This window comes from Fringilla coelebs (genome assembly GCF_963513975.1).
Source record: "Fringilla coelebs genome assembly, chromosome: 9".
Lineage (NCBI taxonomy): Eukaryota > Metazoa > Chordata > Aves > Passeriformes > Fringillidae > Fringilla > Fringilla coelebs.
This window is the reverse complement of record NC_140067.1, coordinates 1,808,104-1,827,462: the sequence shown is the minus strand read 5'-3', so window position 1 is coordinate 1,827,462 and position 19,359 is coordinate 1,808,104. Positions and strand designations below refer to the sequence as shown.

At 44.9% G+C, this 19,359-nt stretch overlaps 1 protein-coding gene across 1 annotated transcript in view; it reads left to right on the top strand.

Moving 5' to 3' along the window:
• The window catches only part of CACHD1 (cache domain containing 1), a gene marked incomplete at its 5' end in the record, with an annotated part of 89,340 nt that overhangs the window by 41,576 nt on the left and 28,405 nt on the right, over positions 1-19,359 (top strand). Inside the window, 4 exons of the mRNA XM_084211380.1 lie at positions 6,251-6,357; positions 13,035-13,161; positions 15,193-15,337; positions 17,729-17,945. Coding sequence (XP_084067506.1) covers positions 6,251-6,357; positions 13,035-13,161; positions 15,193-15,337; positions 17,729-17,945 — 596 coding nt within the window. The remainder of the gene's footprint in view (positions 1-6,250; positions 6,358-13,034; positions 13,162-15,192; positions 15,338-17,728; positions 17,946-19,359) is intronic.

Sequence of the window (19,359 nt, the reverse complement as noted above, 5' to 3'; positions counted from 1 at the left end):
AATGTCTTTTTCTGGAGAAGTTGTGATTGATGCTCTCTTGTGGGAGACTTCCAGGAGTGGCTTTCTGTAGTTGCAGTTTGCCAGGGAATTTGGGTTTGTTAGGGCCCATAGAGCACCTGCCAGTGGTTTCTAACACTGCAGTACCATCTGCAGTACCATCACCTTCCAGAAAATAAAAAAGATTATTCAGATGCATTTGTGAGGAAATGCAGCTGTTCCTGCAGCTTTTCCAACAAAAACCAGGTGATGCTTTTAAAGGGACTCCAAAAGTCTTCCCTGAACTAATCCTGATCCAGTTTTAAGACCCATCACTCTGGTGTGCTCCAGCACGCCGTGTCCTCGGCTCTGGGAGAGAAGGGAGCTGCAGTTTCCATGGGATGGGAGCAGGAGAGAGGGGCAGCTCCAGGAGCTGCCCTGAGTGTCCCTCCCTGCTCCTCCTGGTTGGACATGGGTCCTGAGTGCTGCTGGAATCATCCCCCTCCTGCCCTGGAGCACAGATGGATTTCACTGCTGCCCCAGCACAGAATCCATCTGCTCAGGGGCACTGGTGTTCATTAATGCTCCACTCTGGCTGCCTCACAAGGCAGCTGGAAATCTGTTTTTGCTCTTTATTTAACTATGCTGATAAGAGCTTGGGGAATGCATTTATCCAAATTTGTGGAAGGAGCTGGAATGGAGAAATATTTGTTGGTAAAACACCCTACTTGGCAGTGGTGCATTGCAAACATGAATGGAGCTGTTTGAATAAGGCAGTTTACAAACCTCTATTTGAAAATCATTTACTCCCTGGCTGTGATACTGCCTTCAGAAGTGGTCTGGTTTTTGCTTTTTTTTTTTTTTTTTAAACAGATGGTTAAATATTTGCTATTGCAGTTCAATTTTATCACAGCTCTTTCTGTGTTTATCTTTCCTCTCTGGAGCAGTTAAGTGGGAGATAACGGGAATCCCGTTCAGTTCCTGGGAGTGCTGCCGTACCTGAGGAGCTGCACTTCCAGAGCAGGACTGGGGGGGCCACAATAAATGAAATTTAAGATGTGTTTGGTGTTCTGACAGAGTTTCAGGCTGCAGTACAGCCCAGGGGGTTCTAGGAGATGTAGGGACTCTGCACAGTCCTGGCATTTGTCCATAAAGTGCAGCAGGTATTTAGGAAATTCCTCTCCTGGGCTCTTGCTTTTACTTCTAATGTGGCCAAATTCCTCATGAAAAAATAGGGTTTGGAATAGAAATTCCTTGTGAAAAAGTGAGGTTGGGAATAGTTTGTGTTCCTGAGCTGAATCCTCCTTCCAATAGTACATTCTCTTTACAGCTGAGAGCAGCTATACTTGGATTTTTCAAGAATACTTGAAATAATGGGAACAGCTTTGGTGCTTTGCCAGAAGAAATTGTGCAACTGAACCATCAGTAGCTTTTTTTCTTTTATTTTTTGGTTGAATTTATTCATAAAAACATTGCTCTCCAGCATTCTGTTTAGATGCAGTGGGAACCCTATATTTTAGAATTTATGTAAAATACGAGTTAAAATCTTGCCTTGCAATCAAGCAAACAAGGCCTAGTTGGGAATTTCAAAGGAAACCCTGAATTTTGAGTGAACTTATGTAATTTCATTTGCATATTAATGCCAGCTTGAATTTGTACGAACAGAGAGAAAAGGAAAAAAATGAGCATTAAAACAATACGAAGCCCTGAGCAGCTGCTCAAGTGCCATTTTTATCCTCATCTCCCTCGTTCTCCCCTAAACTCCAAACACACAAAAGAACTTGATTTACACTGTAAATTCAGGCCGAGCAAAATCCAATTGGAGCTCACTCGAGCTGGGTTTTGATGTCGGATTCAAAGCTCCTGCAGATTCATTTTATCTCCTCCGCTCGCCCGGCTCCCGCTCGTAAATCCTGTTGAAGGAGAATAGAAATGAGCGCGGCCTGATGGGAATTTCATCTGTGAAGTTCAAAGCAGTTTGCACATCAGAGCCAACGTCAATCAAGGCAGGATCTGGGGAGGCAGGCAGGGAGCGTGGAGCTCCGTGGGGACCGGATCAAAGTGGGAGTGGCGGCTCTGTTTGCTCCCTCGGGATGCAGCTTCCATCCCTTCTTCATTAAAGGGGATCCAGGAGGGGCGCAGGGAGGAGGGGGATGGGCTGCAGGGAGATGGCTTGGGAGTGAATCTCTGCCAGTGTCTTTTATTGGCTTTAAATCTGTTTAAAAAAACCCCAAAATTATAGCTTGGTCATTTTGGTGTGGGGTTTTGGATGAGGATTTTGGAGGGTTTTTCTAAGTGTTGGCATCCGGAATGTTTTGGGTGGAATCTCAAGAGGCTTTTATTGGCCTTGTAGTTGTGCTTCTGGGAAAAGTGGGAGATGCTGGTGAAAATCAAGGGAAGCACTGGTGAAAATCAAGGGAGGCACTGGTGAAAATCAAGGGAGACACTGGTGAAAATCAAGGGAGGCACTGGTGAAAATCAAGCAAGACACTGGTGAAAATCAAGGGAAGCACTGGTGAAAATCAAGGGAGGCACTGGTGAAAATCAAGGGAAGCACTGGTGAAAATCAAGGGAGGCACTGGTGAAAATCAAGCAAGACACTGGTGAAAATCAAGCAAGACACTGGTGAAAATCGAGGGAGACACTGGTGAAAATCAAGCAAGACACTGGTGAAAATCAAGGGAAGCACTGGTGAAAATCAAGGGAAGCACTGGTGAAAATCAAGGGAGACACTGGTGAAAATCAAGGGAAGCACTGGTGAAAATCAAGGGAAGCACTGGTGAAAATCAAGCAAGACACTGGTGAAAATCAAGGGAAGCACTGGTGAAAATTAAGAGGGACACTGGTGAAAATCAAGGGAAGCACTGGTGAAAATCAAGGGAGGCACTGGTGAAAATCAAGGGAAGCACTGGTGAAAATCAAGGGAGACACTGTGAAAATCAAGCAAGACACTGGTGAAAATCAAGGGAGGCACTGGTGAAAATCAAGGGAGACACTGTGAAAATCAAGCAAGACACTGGTGAAAATCAAGGGAGGCACTGGTGAAAATCAAGGGAGACACTGTGAAAATCAAGCAAGACACTGGTGAAAATCAAGGGAAGCACTGGTGAAAATCAAGGGATACACTGTGAAAATCAAGCAAGACACTGGTGAAAATCAAGGGAAGCACTGGTGAAAATCAAGCAAGACACTGGTGAAAATCAAGGGAGGCACTGGTGAAAATCAAGCAAGACACTGGTGAAAATCAAGGGAGGCACTGGTGAAAATCAAGGGAGACGCTGGTGAAAATGAAGGGAGATAGTGGTAAGAATTTAGGGAAACACAGGTGAAAAATTAAAGAAAACTCAGGTTAAAATTAATGGAGACAGGTAAGAATTTTGGGAGACACTGTGAAAAATTAAGGGAGATACTGCTATAAATTAAAGGAGATAGTGGTAAGGATTTAGGGAGACACTGGTGAAAATGAAGGGAGATGGTGGGAAGAATTTAGGGAGACACAGGCAAAAAATTAAGGGAGATACTGGTAAAAATAAGGGAGATGCTACTGAAGATTTAGGGAAATACTGGTAAAAATTAAAGGAGATACATGTAAGAATTTAGGAAAACACTGGTAAAAATTAATGGAGATGCTGGTAAAAATTAGGGGAGACACAGGTAAAAATTAAAGGAGACAGTTAAGAATTAAGAGAAGTAAAAATTAAGGGAGATACTGGTAAAAAGGGGAGAGACAGGTAAGAATTTAGGGAGATACTGGTAAAAAATAAGGGAGGCACTGGTAAAAGTTTTAGGAGGCACTGGTAAAAGTTGTCTGCTCTGTGCAGAGAAAAGGTGCAGGTCAATACTGCTCTTCAAATATTAAAATACAGATATTTTTGGTGTTTTAACTTCTTCCAAAGTGAGGGATGGGAAACTTGAGTGGAAAATGTGTGAGATATAAACATGGTAGGAAAGGTAAAATCAGTATTTACAGCTAAGAATACAAACATTGGTTGGAAAGGCCACTTAGCAGTGGCTTTGGTTTTAATTGTGGCTTTAATGGGGAAGATGCTCAAATATATTAATAGATAATAATTCTGAATGAAACTCAGAAGCACGTGGAAAATTCTCCAGTGGCATTAAACTGATGAGAAATATTGCAATGTAGATTTACCACAGTGCTGCCAGCTCCTGGTCCTGATTTCCAGCTGGGATGGGAGCTGCTCTCTCCTCCAGGTCCTTGTGCCATGGAACCAACACCACTCCATTGCAAAGTGCAAAAAGTCATTTTTGAGGCAAACAGCAGCTGAAAGGAGATTTGAGGCAGACATCCCACCTAGCCCAGTCTGGGACTGCCCTTGCTCAAGGCAGGCAGGTCTGGTCTTTAATTTATGGGATTGAAAACAGTTTTTCATCTTTTGTTTATACTTTTTTTTCCCTCATTAACTTTTTGCTGTAAGAAGGAGGGATGGGATTGGGCTGCAGGAATTTTTTTGTTTCTTTCTTCAGCTCTGCTGCAGATTATTTAGGCATCCACAAATTCCTCTTCCTGGTGGGTAACTGACAGTGGCTTCCTGAGAAGAGCTGAGGCCTTGGATGATTTTTGGAGCATGCTGAAGCATTTGAATGCAATAAATGAATAATGTTGGTTGCTAACAAGGCATCCTGTTGCCATCGCTAATAGATTTTGATGGGAGCTCTGGGACAATCCGTTTACATCCTGAAAAGTCATTATTTTTCACTGTGGGGTTGTTCCTCAGCCTTGCTCGGAAATATTTCTTTAGGATGGAGATGTTTAATGTGCAGTTTTTGGGTTTGCCCCAAGATAAACACGATTTCTGTGGAACCCATCCGTTATCAATCAATCTTAGGCTGGAGATCCTTCAGCCAACAAAAAATCAACAGCAGTTTTGCTCTCTTGGAAGGAGCTGTGATTTTTTTTTGAAGTGGTTACATTTTGAGGGTGATAAGAAAAGCCACAGCCTCCATCCAAGAGCTGCATTCCTGGGAAATGTCTTTTCCTCGACAGAGAGAGGTTGGGAAGTTCTCTGGGAGGAGGCTGCCAATAATGTCAACAAAGAGCTCCAGCAGAGGGGATGAGCCCTTGCAGAGCCCCAGGTTTGGCTGCTCTGGCTCTGTCAGAGCATCCCAGGCTGATCTTCAGCCTGGGGCTGAGCACGAGGACAGACAGGAGACCTCGGTGTCCGTCCGTCTGTCCGTTCCTCTTGCTGCCTGTGGAGAGCGAGGACGAGGCAGGAGATCCAAGGGACTTGGGACAGGGATGTGCAGGATGGCCTTGAGGCAAAGGAGGGCAGGGTTAGGTGGGAAATTGGGAAGGAATTCCTCCCTGGCAGGGTGGGCAGGCCCTGGCACTGGTGCCCAGAGCAGCTGGGGCTGCCCCTGGATCCCTGGGATGTCCAAGGCCAGGCTGGAGCAGCCTGGGGCAGTGGGAGCTGTTGGGCTGCAATGGGATGAGTTTCAAGCTTCTTTCCAACCCTTCTACAATCATCTTTCTATGCATCCTTTTCTTGTTTTTCCAGATTTGATTGGAATTTCAACACCAATCTCTCAGTATTAATAGTTATTCCTACCAAAACATCAAAATGTGTGTTTCCATCGTCAGTGCAGGTTTAATAAATAATGTTTGATTGCTGTTCCTCTTGTTGTTGTCCTTCCATATTTGATGGGAATTCCAGCTCTGTGTTACTGTAAATATTTACACTGAAACATTAGAAAGCTCTGTTTCCATTGTAAATGTAGGTTTGATTGCTGGTCCTGTTGTCTTTCCAGATTTGATGGAATTTCAACACCAATCTCTCACTATTAGTAGTTATTTACACTGAAACATTAGAAAGCTCTGTTTCCATTATAAATGTAGGTTTGGTTGCTGGTCCTGTTGTCTTTCCAGATTTGATGAGAATTTCAACACCAATCTCTCACTATTAGTAGTTATTTACACTGAAACATTAGAAAGCTCTGTTTCCATTGTAAATGTAGGTTTGATTGCTGGTCCTGTTGTCCTTCCAGATTTGATGGGAATTTCAACTCTGTGTTACTAGAAATAATTATTTACATTATCTAACATTAAAAAGCTGTGTTTCCATTGCAAGTGGAGGTTCAATAAATCATGTTTGATTGCAGATCCTGTTGTTGTCCTTCCAGATTTGATGGAAATTTCAGCACCAATCTCTTACTATTAATAGCTATTTATACTGAAACATTAAAAAGCTGTGTTTCCATTGCAAATGGAGGTTCAATAAATCATATTTGATGGCTGATCCTGTTGTTGTCCTTCCAGATTTGATGGGAATTTCAACACCAACGTTTCCAGAACCATCAGCTGCGATCGACTCTCGACCACTGTCAACAGCAGAGCCTTCAATCCTGGACGTGACTTAAATTCTGGTGAGCAGCACAGTTCCACTTTGGGGCTTTTTCCTTCTGTTGTAGGGCTTTTTTCCCATTAGACTCCAACATTTCCTTGGCACAAAGAATTTGCATTGATTGCCATAGCAACAAGCTTTTATTTCTCCTTGCAAGTGTCACACTGCTCTTAATTTGAGATTTCATGATTGAAAGCTGATACCTAAAGTAATGCCCTCAGTCTAAGTACTTTATAAAAATGTCATGAAGATTTTATTCCAGCCTACCATGGATAATTTTGTGGTGGTTTCTGCACTTTTTATTTCTTCCTTTTAATTTTTTTCCCAAGGTTTTCTCCTTCCTAGGCCTGTCTGCTTTGGCATCAGCAGTGTCAGCTGCTGCAGGGGCCACACAGGGAAGTTTCTCTGATCTTCCTAGCTGAGTTCAGCCCATGTGAGGCTGCCTTTGCAGTGATATGCAAAAACGACCAAATATGAGGGCATCTTAAAATATTTCCTGTCTCTGTCTTGTCAGGGCACTTTCTCAACACGTTCAATGACACAGAAATGTGCTTAGAACCAAAATACACACGACTTATCCCTGAAAACTTCAGCTTCTGGGCCTCTGCTGCAGCAAGGTTTTCTTCTTTTTTTTTTTTTTTTTTTTTTTTTTGCATCCTAATCAGTGAGGATTAACACAGAGATTTCAGTCGAGTTTAGTCAGACTTTGCCCCAGTTCCATCTGACTTTTCAACTTTTTATGGTGCTCAGTGTTGTAAATTAGGGAACATGAATAGACTTTGTGGATTTTTTGGGGGGAGGTGTTGTTTGTTCATTCTTTTGGGAGAATAATGCAGACTTGGGATTTGTTTTATTTTAATTTCATTTTAATTTCATTTTCAGAGGTCTTTTGGAATAAAATGCTGATTTATTTCATTAACTTGACTGATGAACTAGCAACCCTGCCATTCCACCCTCACCACCTTGCAACAAATGGGGGGAAAGAACTCCAAATTTTTATAAACTCCTTTGCTGTTTCTCTTCTTACAGCTTTGCTTTCTGGATTTCCAACAGAATATAAAAATGAGCAGTCCCCATAGATTGTCTCCATCCCATCCATGGGATCCCACATCTTGGCTGCAGGTGCTGGCCAGGCTGATTTCCTGACAAGCCATGATTTGTGTGGTGTTTTCCATCCTAAAGCCAGGCACTCTTTGTTCACTCACTGTGATTTGCTGGGCTTTGTTTTACTCATCTCTTTATTAAAAAACCAAACCCAAATGACTCATTAAAATAATGTTTAAATCACATGCAGTTGTTAATTAGTCAGAATAATTTTTGAAGGCAAGTTTAGAGTCCCTGTTGTAAGAGCAAAGCATACAATGAATCACTTCATGGTTTTTAACTAAATTAAATAAAAATCTTTTTCTACTGCAGAAGCTGGAGGTTAAAAAAGTGTTCAAGAAATATTCCTTATTTTTGAGTGATGAAAAGCAAATAAATTGCAGTTTCTTGTAAACATAATTTAAATTTCTGGTTTGAATTCTCAGAGAAATAAAGCCAGTGAGTGTTCAAGGTTCCTGCTGTCCTGGCTCAGCAGTGAGGCTCAAGTGCCTCCTCTTCCCTTGCCTCTGGCTTGAAAGATTCCTGATGAAAGCAGAACCTTCAAAACATGGCATTGGCAGGAAAGGGCAGCAGGAGAGGAGAGGGAATTGAGGGAGAGGAAGAGCAGGGATTTATTGACAGCAGACTCTCCTCTGGCTCTCCTTTTACAGAATCAGCCTTGGGGGGAGGTTTTGATTAGGAGGAAATGTCTGCAAGAGAGAAATGGGATGGGAAGAGTGGATTGGGGCAGGAAAATGGGATGGAAGTGGTTAATTTGAGGAACAGAAGTTGGTACTGGGTGCACACCTAGTGAAGAGAGAAGTTTTGTGTAGGGAAGGAATTGGCTTGGGGTAGAAATGGAGTGGGAAGCAGTTTTGGTGTGAGGGATGGAATGCTCTCAATGCCCCAGCATCCCCCCAGCTGGGGAGATGCTGTCACCTTGTAAATGGGGTTTAAAAGTACTAATTAGTGTGTCTGTGTCTTCAAACTCCTAATTTTATCTTTCTGCAGAGCCCTTGGTGTGCACAGGAGCCAATTCTCAATAAATTGATCAATATTCACATTAAACTAAAACCACCTCTGAAAGAAGACAGTGATCAAATAAAAAAAAAAAATCCCCATATCCCATAATTTTCTTCCTTCTCTCATAAGTATCCTCATGCAGAGCTGGGGAGAAATATCTCTTGCACTTTGGGTTTAGGCTCTACCTCTGCCTCATTTATTTTTATGCTTTAAAAACTGTGGGTACATCTGGGTGTTCTCATGGTTGTCTTCCTGAATGAGTTTTTCATTTCATTCTGCACATAAAAGACAAAATTCCCATGAGTATCCCCCCTTTTCCCACGTGAGTTCTGCAGTTTAAATAATCCTGCCTATAAAAAGCTCCTGGCAAAACATAAATTTCAGCTCTGCTCCGCTCGACCTCGAGCTCAGCTCTGGAAATGTTAATCTTGGCCCAGAGTAAAAAGTGGGATCAGAGTGCTGAAGTTGGAGGTGTTGGAAGGGAACGGAATTTGCACCACAAAGCCACAGGAACAGAGCCTGGGAGAGCCCTCAGGGGCAGCAACCCCAAATTCCACCCTGGGCAGGGTGTTAAGAGGGGAGATGGAGCTCATGAAACTTTCAAATCTGGTTTTTTCCATTATTATTGGATTTTTTTTTTTTTTTTTTGTTAAAATAAACATTAATCTTAGGGGAGGGAGAAAGAAATAGATGTGTCTCCTCAGCTTTAAAAAAGATCACTTTTACCACTGTTTTTTCTTGATATTAGATGGCTTTTAAAATGTTGTTTAATGTCTCGAAAAGATTTTGTTTTATCTTGGTTGGAGTTTTGCATCTGGATTACTTTTAGCCATTACTACAAAAGAGATAAGGAGAAAGTCTTTATTCTCCAGATGGAGACACAGGCTTTGGGCAGTTAGATGAAGAGATCTGTCCTCACCACTCTGAATAGTCCTTTATTTATTAAATCTTCCCCAGAGCCAGTGCATTATGTTATCAGATTCCTTTGGAGGTTTTTTTGCCTTTTGAATAAACAGGGAACCAGTAAATCTTTCTCCTTCTCATCCTTCAAAGTGCTGAAATGTCTGTTCCAAGTCAGGCAGCTGTGGCAGAGTGCTCCTCCCCAGAAATATGCAGAGATTGCCCAGTCAATTTTGGCTGTTTTATTTGAGGTGTTGATCATTTCAAATCTTAAAATCGTAAAATATCTGGAGTTGGAAGGGATCATCGAGTCCAGAATGTGGAATGTTCCTGAAATTGCTGTATTTTACACTGATTTTTGGCTGAGTTAAAATGGTTGGGAGTTATTTGAGCAGAAGAGTTAATACCCCTCCTTCCAAATCCTTTTCATGGAGGAATCTGGTCCCATTCCTTGAAATGAAAGGGTTTTTTAACGTCTTTTCCCTTCAGAGTCCTGAGGATGGAGCAGGGCTCTGTCCTGGCTCGTGCCACCAGCAGAATGTTAATTGTGGCTGAGCTGCAGAGCTTTCATTCCCGGTGACAACACAGGAGCTGCAATTGGGTTTGACTCGGAAAGTTCTGGATCAGATCTGTCTGGAGAGTCAGAGGATGTCTTCACTTGTGCAATAAACACATTTCTTTGTGCTGTTTCTTCACCAGGAGGGTTCTTAATGGAGGGACTTGTCAGAGGAGAGCTGGAAATGAAACTTCCCTGGTTTTTGTGGGATGAGAGCCAAGGTCGGCGGCTCAGCAAATGTAATGCTAAAGAGGAGGGCTGTAAGAAACCCTTTTATAACGAGCAATTATGTTCAGTAGTTCCTTTTTTTTTCCCCTGACTGTTTGTGCTGTTCTTTGAAGATTAATTAGTTAATGATTTGGCTGTGCTTTGAAGATGTAAAGTGGTATCTAGAAGTGCTAAGTGTTATCATATTGCATTCCCTTTGAAGTTTTATAAACTCTATCACACAGGGCTTTCTTCCTAACAGTCCTTTTTGCCTTGTGAGATATTTATAATTAGAGAGAACCATCATTTCAAATGCTGTCATCTCAATATTTCCCAACTTTTCCAGTCTGCAGCAGGATTTGGGGGCAGATCTTGCTGCAGGGGAAGTGGAGGGACAGAGGTTTTTGGAGTGACCTGGCAATGCCACCTCCTGGGCAGCTGGCCACTTTTATTCCCAGTCTGTGTTCAGAACGAAGGGATCAGCTTTTTATTTGGATGGAATGACCTGTCCAGGGGCTGGTTTTCCTGGGAGGAGGAGGTGGGAGTAAACTACAGGCACTGAGGGTGTGGAAAGTTTGGGCTAAGTGAGATTTAGGTTAAAAAAAAATCATCTACTGTGTGTCCTGGCAAGGAGCAAGAATTGAGGAAATATCTGCAGGGCATTCTTGCAGCTTGAGTGGATGGAAAATAAGAATGTGTTTAAAGAGAAAAAGTCTGGATTTTTCAGCCATGGCTTATCTGCAGGGAGATTGTCTGCTGTGGTCATAGGAAAATGAGAAAAAGGGGGAAAAGCAGAGTTGGATAAAATTGGTGGTCCCTGGGGAGGGTGTTATTGAAGTAACACTCGCTGGAGGAAACATGAGCACAAGTGTGTGAAAAGGAAGAACAGCAGAGCTTAAGTTTCAAAACCGATTGTTTTATGGGGAAAATGAATACTTTAAAATCCACATACTCTCGTGGGGAAATAAATACAGCTCATGGCCTTGCAGGAATGAGAAGTTTATCTTTAATATAGCAAGGATTAAAAAAAGCCAAAGCCTTTAAATTATAAACTCCTTTATTGTAATGTTGTTGGTAAAATGAGACTGGACAAGTTGTTTCATCCAGGCTTTAACTGAGTGTTCACATGTCAACTTTGAAATTACATTTTTCAGGTTCTGTAACTCGAAACAAAAACTTGAACACCAGAAATTCAGCCTCTTTATGCAAAACAGCTTCACCCCCAGAACGATGAAATCCTGGTGGCTGGGCATAAAAAGAAGGATTTAAATGTTTTATAGTCTCCTGGCCCTTCTGCCTGCAGGAGGAAGCAGCAGCTCAGAGAAAAAATAGCTTTTGGAGGGGAATGAGGAATCTCTGGTAGTCCTTGGTCCATCAAGGCAGGGCATTGTTCTCATGAGAGGCTGCACAGAGCTCAGCATTCCCAGCCCAGCATCCCAGTGGGATTTGTAGGCGCTGTGGGAAGTGTCAAATACTGTGGCAAAGGGGAGTGGGGAAAGCCCAGGACAGTGGTTTTGGAGGGTAATTACACTGGGCTGGATGTGGAGAGAACATCCAGCCACAGGCAGTCTGGGAAACTTGAGTAAGTGCTAAAGTGTGGAGGATGTGGAGCTCAGACTGCCCTCGCTGTGGGTATTTGGGTAGAGTGTCTGGCTGAGGCTTGAATGTGCCCTGCAGTCCTTTCCAACCCAAATATTGGCATATTTGATAATGAGGGAGATGAAACTGGCCTATTTTCAGTGCCAGTCCTGAGGGAGTGCTGCAGGGAAAAGCTGAGCAAAAGGTGAAGCACTGGAAATCAGAGCCCCCCTCTGCCAGTTCTTTTGAGTTCTGCAATCAAAGAACATGAAAGGAGAAATGGCAAAGAAATATTTTCTTTTCTTCATGCATTTCAAACTGGTGTGATCCACTTTATTTGCTTGGTAAAAACTAAAGATTTCAAATATCCAGATTTTGTTTTCAGTCTGCTGCAAGCAGAGGGGAGTTGAGCCCTGAGTGAGAAATAATCCTGTTCCTGCTGTGGTGCCTCCCATGCTAATGATTTCCCATTCCCTCTCTCCTGGGAGCATTTCCCTTTTGTTTTAAAGGACTTAGAGCTGCCTGAGATCAGCAGGGTGGCAAAATTGGTGATTCCATGGATGAACATCAATCCAGGCTGGAAGGAGAGCTGACAAGGTCCATGGGACATTCCTGGGGCACCATGAGGCAGAAATCCCAATGCCCATGGGATCTGTTCCCAATGCCCATGGGATCTGTTCCCAATGCCCATGGGATCTGTTCTTCCTAATGTCCATGGGATCTGTTCCTTCCCAATGCCCATGGGATCTGTTCTTCCCAGTGCCCATGGGATCTGTTCCCAGTGCCCATGGGATCTGTTCTTCCTAATGTCCATGGGATCTGTTCCCAATGCCCATGGGATCTGTTCCCAATGCCCATGGGATCTGTTCCTTCCCAGTGCCCATGGGATCTTTCCTTTCATTGGTCATGAAGCTGTGAACACCAAACCTGTTGAATACCTTGGAGTTATTCCACCCAAAAGAACAGGATTTTTTGACAGGAAGGCTTTTTCCTTTTTGGGAAGGATGTTGACAAGGTATTTATTATTACATGGATATGTAGGGTGTATATATATTATATATCATTGCCTTAATCTCTTCCTTCCTCACTCTGGCCTTGCCTTCCAGGACCTGGGGGTACTTCAGAGATTCAGGAGCTGTCATCACATATTACACAAAATCTGTCCAGTCCAGTGTTGAGTTTCCTGAGCTGTTTGCAGCTCGGTGAAGTTTCACCAGGGTGTTTTCCCCATCCTAAGCAGAGCAGTTTGTGTTTCATGCTGGGCCCTGGCTGTTCTTCTCCAAACTCCACCAGGGGAACCCTGAGTAACAAACCTTTGTAACTCTGCTTCTTTCTCCCTTTCCACCCTGCAGTCCTTGCTGATAACCTGAAGTCTAACCCAGGAATCAAGTGGCAGTATTTCAGCTCAGAAGAAGGGATTTTCACCGTGTTCCCAGCCCACAAGTTCCGCTGCAAGGGCAGCTACGAACACCGCAGCAGGTAGGATCTGCCTCCTTCCAGCTTCCCGGGAAAAGCACTCACACTGCATTCCTCAGGCCCTGATTTCACTCACTGCTGGCCCTTGCCAAGCTGCCAACATTCATGAGGAACTTCTAATGGAGTCCCTTGGGTTTTCTTAGGGCTGTTTTTTAAAGCACCACTTTTCACTTCTAAGGAACTAAACTAAAATTCCAAACAGGTTCCTCACCTCTCCCGAATTAAATCAGCTGTAAACAGCGGTGACTTGGAAGTTGTAGGTCAGCCTGCAGGCAAAATCTGCCTTGTATTTGAGTCCTGCTTGACCCCTGTTAACAAAGCAGAGAGCAGACATTCTGCTGATCTGGCAGGTGCATCACTTTGGGGAGGGAGGGGAAGGATGAGAGCCTGGCAAGGGCACAAGGTAGGAGCATTTTTCTCCAGGTTCAGGTGGCACATCCTGGACAGCAGGGAAGCAGCAGTGAAAATTTCTTTCCACTAAAATAAAAGAATAAAAATAAAGCATCAGGTGGCAGGGTGGTGGCAGGCTTTCCTGCACAGGGATTTCTGTTCTCTGAGCCAAGAATTTGAGGTTCAGTATTTTCCCCTGCTTTTCTGTACCATGGGATTGATGCAGGCTCAGGGGTGGGAAGGTGCAGTGGCTTTAGTATCTCTGGTCACACATTAATTAATTGTGCAAGTTAAACAGTCTGTGCAGGGAAAGCAGCAGCACATCCAGGAACCTTTTGGGGACACTAAGGAGGGTTTGGTTTTCTGTCAGGGTTGAGCAATCAAAAGTTTACTGATGGTATCTTCAGTGTCCCATCAGAGCACAAAGTTCTGAGCTTGTCTGAGTTTTCTGGGGCCTTGGAAAGGTGAGGTCTGAGGAGGTGAGAGCTGGGGGTGCCCAGTCCTGCTCAAAACTTGGACACTAAAACCATCAAGGGTTTTATCCAAATCACTTGTCTGGGTCAGAGTTCCTCCGTGGCTGAATAAGGGGTCTCTTTTTGCTAATATTTACTTCAGAGGGTAGTTTGGGTGAATTAATTAGTTAATGCTTCAGTGCTTTGAAGATCAAAGGCCCTGTTTCAGTTGCAGGTATTAATCCAGGGTAGAGCTGCAGGCTGTTTTACAGTTAAGAACAGATTTGTGCCTGAGTTGTTTACTGCAGTGCCTGGTGTCAAATCTTTCCTTTCCTTTTAATAAGATTTCTGTGTCTGCCTTTGATAGAATGAAATTTAGATCCCAAAACTCTCCCTTGACTGTAACTAGTTTTGTGTCTGGACTAAAGAGGAAAGAGGAACTTGCCATTTTATTTTAATCCTTCCTCCATGCTGAGGATCTTCCTAATTTATTCCAGGTTGAAACCTTGGCGTGAGAGCTTGTGAACTCTTTCACACCTCTCTCAACATTGAGCTGGATCTGAAAACAAGATTTTTGGTGTTAGCACAGACACGTGGCAGCACTGAGAGTCCCCACTGGTGTTAGCTCACTTTGGGATGTAAACCTGGGGCTTGTGCAGGATGACCTGGGTGGGAGTCATCCCAGGGCACCCTGCCTTGGCCAGGAGCCTCCTTACAACAGCCCAGACACCCTGGGCTGATCATCTCCCTGCAGCTGCACAGGTTTTTACTTGCCATGGCCCCAGCACATCCCCACTGTTCACGTGTGGGTGAAGTTCCCAGCAGCCAGGATTTACCAGGAGGCGTTTCTTGCTTCATCCAAACCTTGCTGTGAACTGCTGCAGCGATCCCAAAAGCTGCTGCTGTGTAAGCAGCAGGGTTAATTCCTGAAAGCTCTTGCTGTGACAGAGAGAAGAACCTGGTTAGGTTAAAAAATTCAGAAACTGAGGGGCAATTCTGCATGCTCAGATTCTCAGCTGGCCTTTCCTGGTACAAGTTTTCATAAGGGAAAAAAAATCCTGTTATAATGAATTGTTTCTTCCTGGTTGTTTGCTTGGGTGTTCTAATTCCTGCCTGATTCCACCTGTGAGCATTCCAGTGGGGATGAGAGGGTGCTGATGGTGATGGTGGTTTGGATTTTGTCCCTCCTCAGACCCGTCTACGTCTCCACCGTTCGCCCTCAGTCCAAGCACATCGTGGTGATCGTGGACCACGGGGCCTCTGTCACAGAGACACAGCTCCAGATTGCCAAGGATGCTGCCCAGGTGATCCTCAGCTCCATAGATGAGCACGACAAGGTGAGCTCTCTCCAGACAAACCCAGCTTCCCCTGCCTTTTCAGCTCTCACCCAAAGTGGTGTTTTCAGTCATGGACTCCTGGGAGCTGCCTCCGAGGGGTGACAGAGCCTTGAGCTCACACTTTCTGCTGCAGGGGAAACATTTGGGGATTTGCAGGCTGGGAAAAAAGGGAAATCCCACTGATCTAAGGCAAATCTTGTACCTGAGCAATATTTAAAGGCTCCTCCATCTCAGCAGATACTTCAGTGGTGGTCAGCAGGAAGAAGAACCACACTCCAAAAATTTCTCCTTTTCACATCCTAAACTTTGAGCAGCTCATTTCACCTCTTAGGCTCTCTTTCTGTCTTGTGAAAGTGGAAATTATTTATTCTGCTGCAGTACTGGTGTGAGCTGAAACATAATTAGTGTTTGGAAGAATCACAGATAATTATGGTACCAGCACAGGGCTGAGTAATCTGGGTTTGATTTCTTGCTCTGTCCCTGGTACTCATTTGACAGTGAGAAAGTCATTTAAACTGTAATTTTTTTCAGTGCAGACGACTGTGGATTCATAAAGTGCTTCTGTAAAAAGTCTGCAGTTTGGTCTTTTAGTGACTCTCTACTGGTGAGACCTTGATCAGTCTCTCTGCTTAGGTTTTCTTTTGTGAGCAAGAGGAGTTTCAGTTAAATCAAATTGAAGAAAACTGATGATAATCTTTGCCTTAAGTCTTCTCATGAATAGTAAGGGAAAACCACTTGTAACATGGTGCTTTTAAAGAGGTTTAATATGGTAAAGTAATCTTACAGTTCAGCTGGATTAATAGCACTTAAATTCAAGTGTCAGAAGGGTTTGTGTTAATACAGAGAATACATTTAAGACACGTATTCCTTGGTCAGTAAGTCAGTGTTATAGAACCTGTTACACAGGTACCTCATTACTGCTTAATTCTGGGGCTGTCTTGCCTCAGTCATGCTCTCTAATGAAGTTTGTCACTCAATTAATGAGTCTGGTGTGTTAGATGTCATTAAGGCACAGAGGTAACACTTGCATTAACTTACAGGAAAAGCTGATGTCAGAGTCGCCTTGCTTTGACCAAAACGTTAAAACAACAAAAAGCTTTGCTGGGAGCAACCCCTTGGAGGGGTTGTTTGTTTTATTTTTTATTTCTCTGTGCACTCAGCTTCTCTCTGGGCTCTCCAGGCTTTCCTGAAAATGTTCTCTGCTCATTCCCTGTCAGCTCTCCCTGGCCCACTGGGGCTCTGCCCAGAGCAGTGCACTGACCATTGTGGGGGAGCAGAGTGAAGCTGACTCTGCTGGGAAACAAGGACCCAAATCTCTTTTCCTTGAACTCTGCATAATCCTTTTGAAATCTGACAGATTTATGCCTCAAGCATTTCTTTTCCAACAATGCAGTTTTAAACCCACGGAATCTCCTCCGTTGGCTTCTCCCAATGTGTCTGGGTGTGTAAAGGTGATGTGAAGATGTGTGTTGTGACTCCTGGACAACTAATCAATGTCATTAAACAGAAGCCCCTTTTTTGTTTACATTAAGCTCTATTTATACCTTCCAACACCACTGCACACACAATCACACATTTCTTGATTGGTGCCTCTGCCTTGTCCACGTGCTCTGCATGCACTTTTCAGGATATGTGCTTGGTTACAGTCCAGTGCTTCAAGGCCCTCCTTTATCTAATTCTTGTGGTCTTGGCATTTTGTTTCTCAGCCTCTTCTCTCTTAATGTAGCACAATTTATGTCTCAGTAACCTTGAGAATCCCACAGGCTTCTGATAAGAATAACTACAAAACAGTTTGGCTGGAGCACCCTGTGCCCTGAGCTGTTCAAGCTCATTGCTCCACTTGCAGGGGAGGTGATCCCATGGAATATCTCTCTTCCCCATGGAGCCCCTTTCCTGTGGAACCCCTTTCCCCATGGAACCCCTTTCCCCATGGAACCCCTTTCCCCATGGAGCCCCTTTCCCCATGGAGCCCCTTTCCTGTGGAACCCCTTTCCCCATGGAACCCCCTTCCCCATGGAACCCCTTTCCCCATGGAACCCCTTCCCCATGGAGCCCCTTTCCTGTGGAACCCCTTTCCCCATGGAACCCCTTTCCCCATGGAACCCCTTCTCAATGGAGCCCCTTTCCCCATGGAGCCCCTTCTCAATGGAGCCCCTTCCCCATGGAGCCCCTTCCCCATGGAACCCCTTCCCCATGGAGTCCCTTTCCCCATGGAGCCCCTTTCCCCATGGAGCCCCTTTCCCCATGGAACCCCTTTCCCATGGAGCCCCTTTCCCATGGAGCCCCTTCCCCATGGAGCCCCTTTCCCATGGAACCCCTTCCCCATGGAGCCCCTTCCCCATGGAACCCCTTCCCCATGGAGCCCCTTTCCCATGGAGTCTCTCCCGGCAGATCTCGGTGCTGACGGTGGCGGACGCGGTGCGCACGTGCTCCCTGGACCAGTGCTACAAGACCTTCCTGTCCCCTGCCACCAGCGAGACCAAGAGGAAGATGTCCACCTTTGTCAGCAGCATCAAGGCGTCCGACAGCTCCACGCAGCACGCCCTGGGCTTCCGGAAGGCGTTCCAGCTCCTGCGGAACACCAACAACGGCACCCGGCTCCAAGGCAGTAAGTCAGCCTCTTGTGTAAGCCCTGCCAGCGTTGGCTTATTTCACATTCTCACTTGGGCAGAGCCCCAGGGACTGGAGCATCTTGGGTAGGAACAAAAGCGTGCTCCATCCCCGTTTTTGTTTCAAGGAGCATTTCCTTGGGCTGCCGTCCACGTGAGGGGCTGTTGGGTGTGTCCATTCTCCATGAGAGGCTCTTGGATGTGTCCAGTCTCCATGAGGGGCTGTTGGGTGTGTCCAGTCTCCATGAGAGGCTCTTGGATGTGTCCATTCTCCATGAGAGGCTCTTGGATGTGTCCAGTCTCCATGAGGGGCTGTTGGATGTGTCCAGTCTCCATGAGAGGCTCTTGGATGTGTCCAGTCTCCATGAGGGGCTGTTGGATGTGTCCAGTCTCCATGAGAGGCTCTTGGATGTGTCCAGTCTCCATGAGGGGCTGTTGGATGTGTCCAGTCTCCATGAGAGGCTGTTGGTTGTGTCCAGTCTCCATGAGGGACTCTTGGATGTGTCCAGTCTCCATGAGGGACTCTTGGATGTGTCCAGTCTCCATGAGGGACTCTTGGATGTGTCCAGTCTCCATGAGGGGCTGTTGGATGTGTCCAGTCTCCATGAGAGGCTGTTGGTTGTGTCCAGTCTCCATGAGGGACTCTTGGATGTGTCCATCCTCCGTGAGGGACTCTTGGATGTGTCCAGTCTCCATGAGGGGCTGTTGGGTGTGTCCAGTCTCCATGAGAGGCTCTTGGATGTGTCCATCCTCCGTGAGGGGGTTTGGATGTGTCCAGTCTCCATGAGGGGCTCTTGGATGTGTCCATTCTCCATGAGGGGCTGTTGGGTGTGTCCATTCTCATTTCTGTCTCTTGGATGTGTCCATTCTCAGTTGTGTCTCTTGGATGTGTCCATTCTCAGTTGTGTCTCTTGGATGTGTCCATTCTCAGTTGAGTCTCTTGGATGTGTCCATTCTCATTTGTGTCTCTTGGGTGTGTCCATTCTCATTTGTGTCTCTTGGATGTGTCCATTCTCAGTTGTGTCTCTTGGATGTGTCCATTCTCAGTTGTGTCTCTTGGATGTGTCCAGTCTCCATGAGGAGCTGTTTGGATGTGTCCAGTCTCCATTTGTGTCTCTTGGATGTGTCCATTCTCAGTTTTGTCTCTTGGATGTGTCCATTCTCAGTTGTGTCTCTTGGATGTGTCCATTCTCAGTTGTGTCTCTTGGATGTGTCCATTCTCAGTTGTGTCTCTTGGATGTGTCCATTCTCAGTTTTGTCTCTTGGGTGTGTCCATTCTCATTTGTGTCTCTTGGATGTGTCCATTCTCAGTTGTGTCTCTTGGATGTGTCCATTCTCAGTTGTGTCTCTTGGATGTGTCCAGTCTCCATGAGGAGCTGTTTGGATGTGTCCAGTCTCCATTTGTGTCTCTTG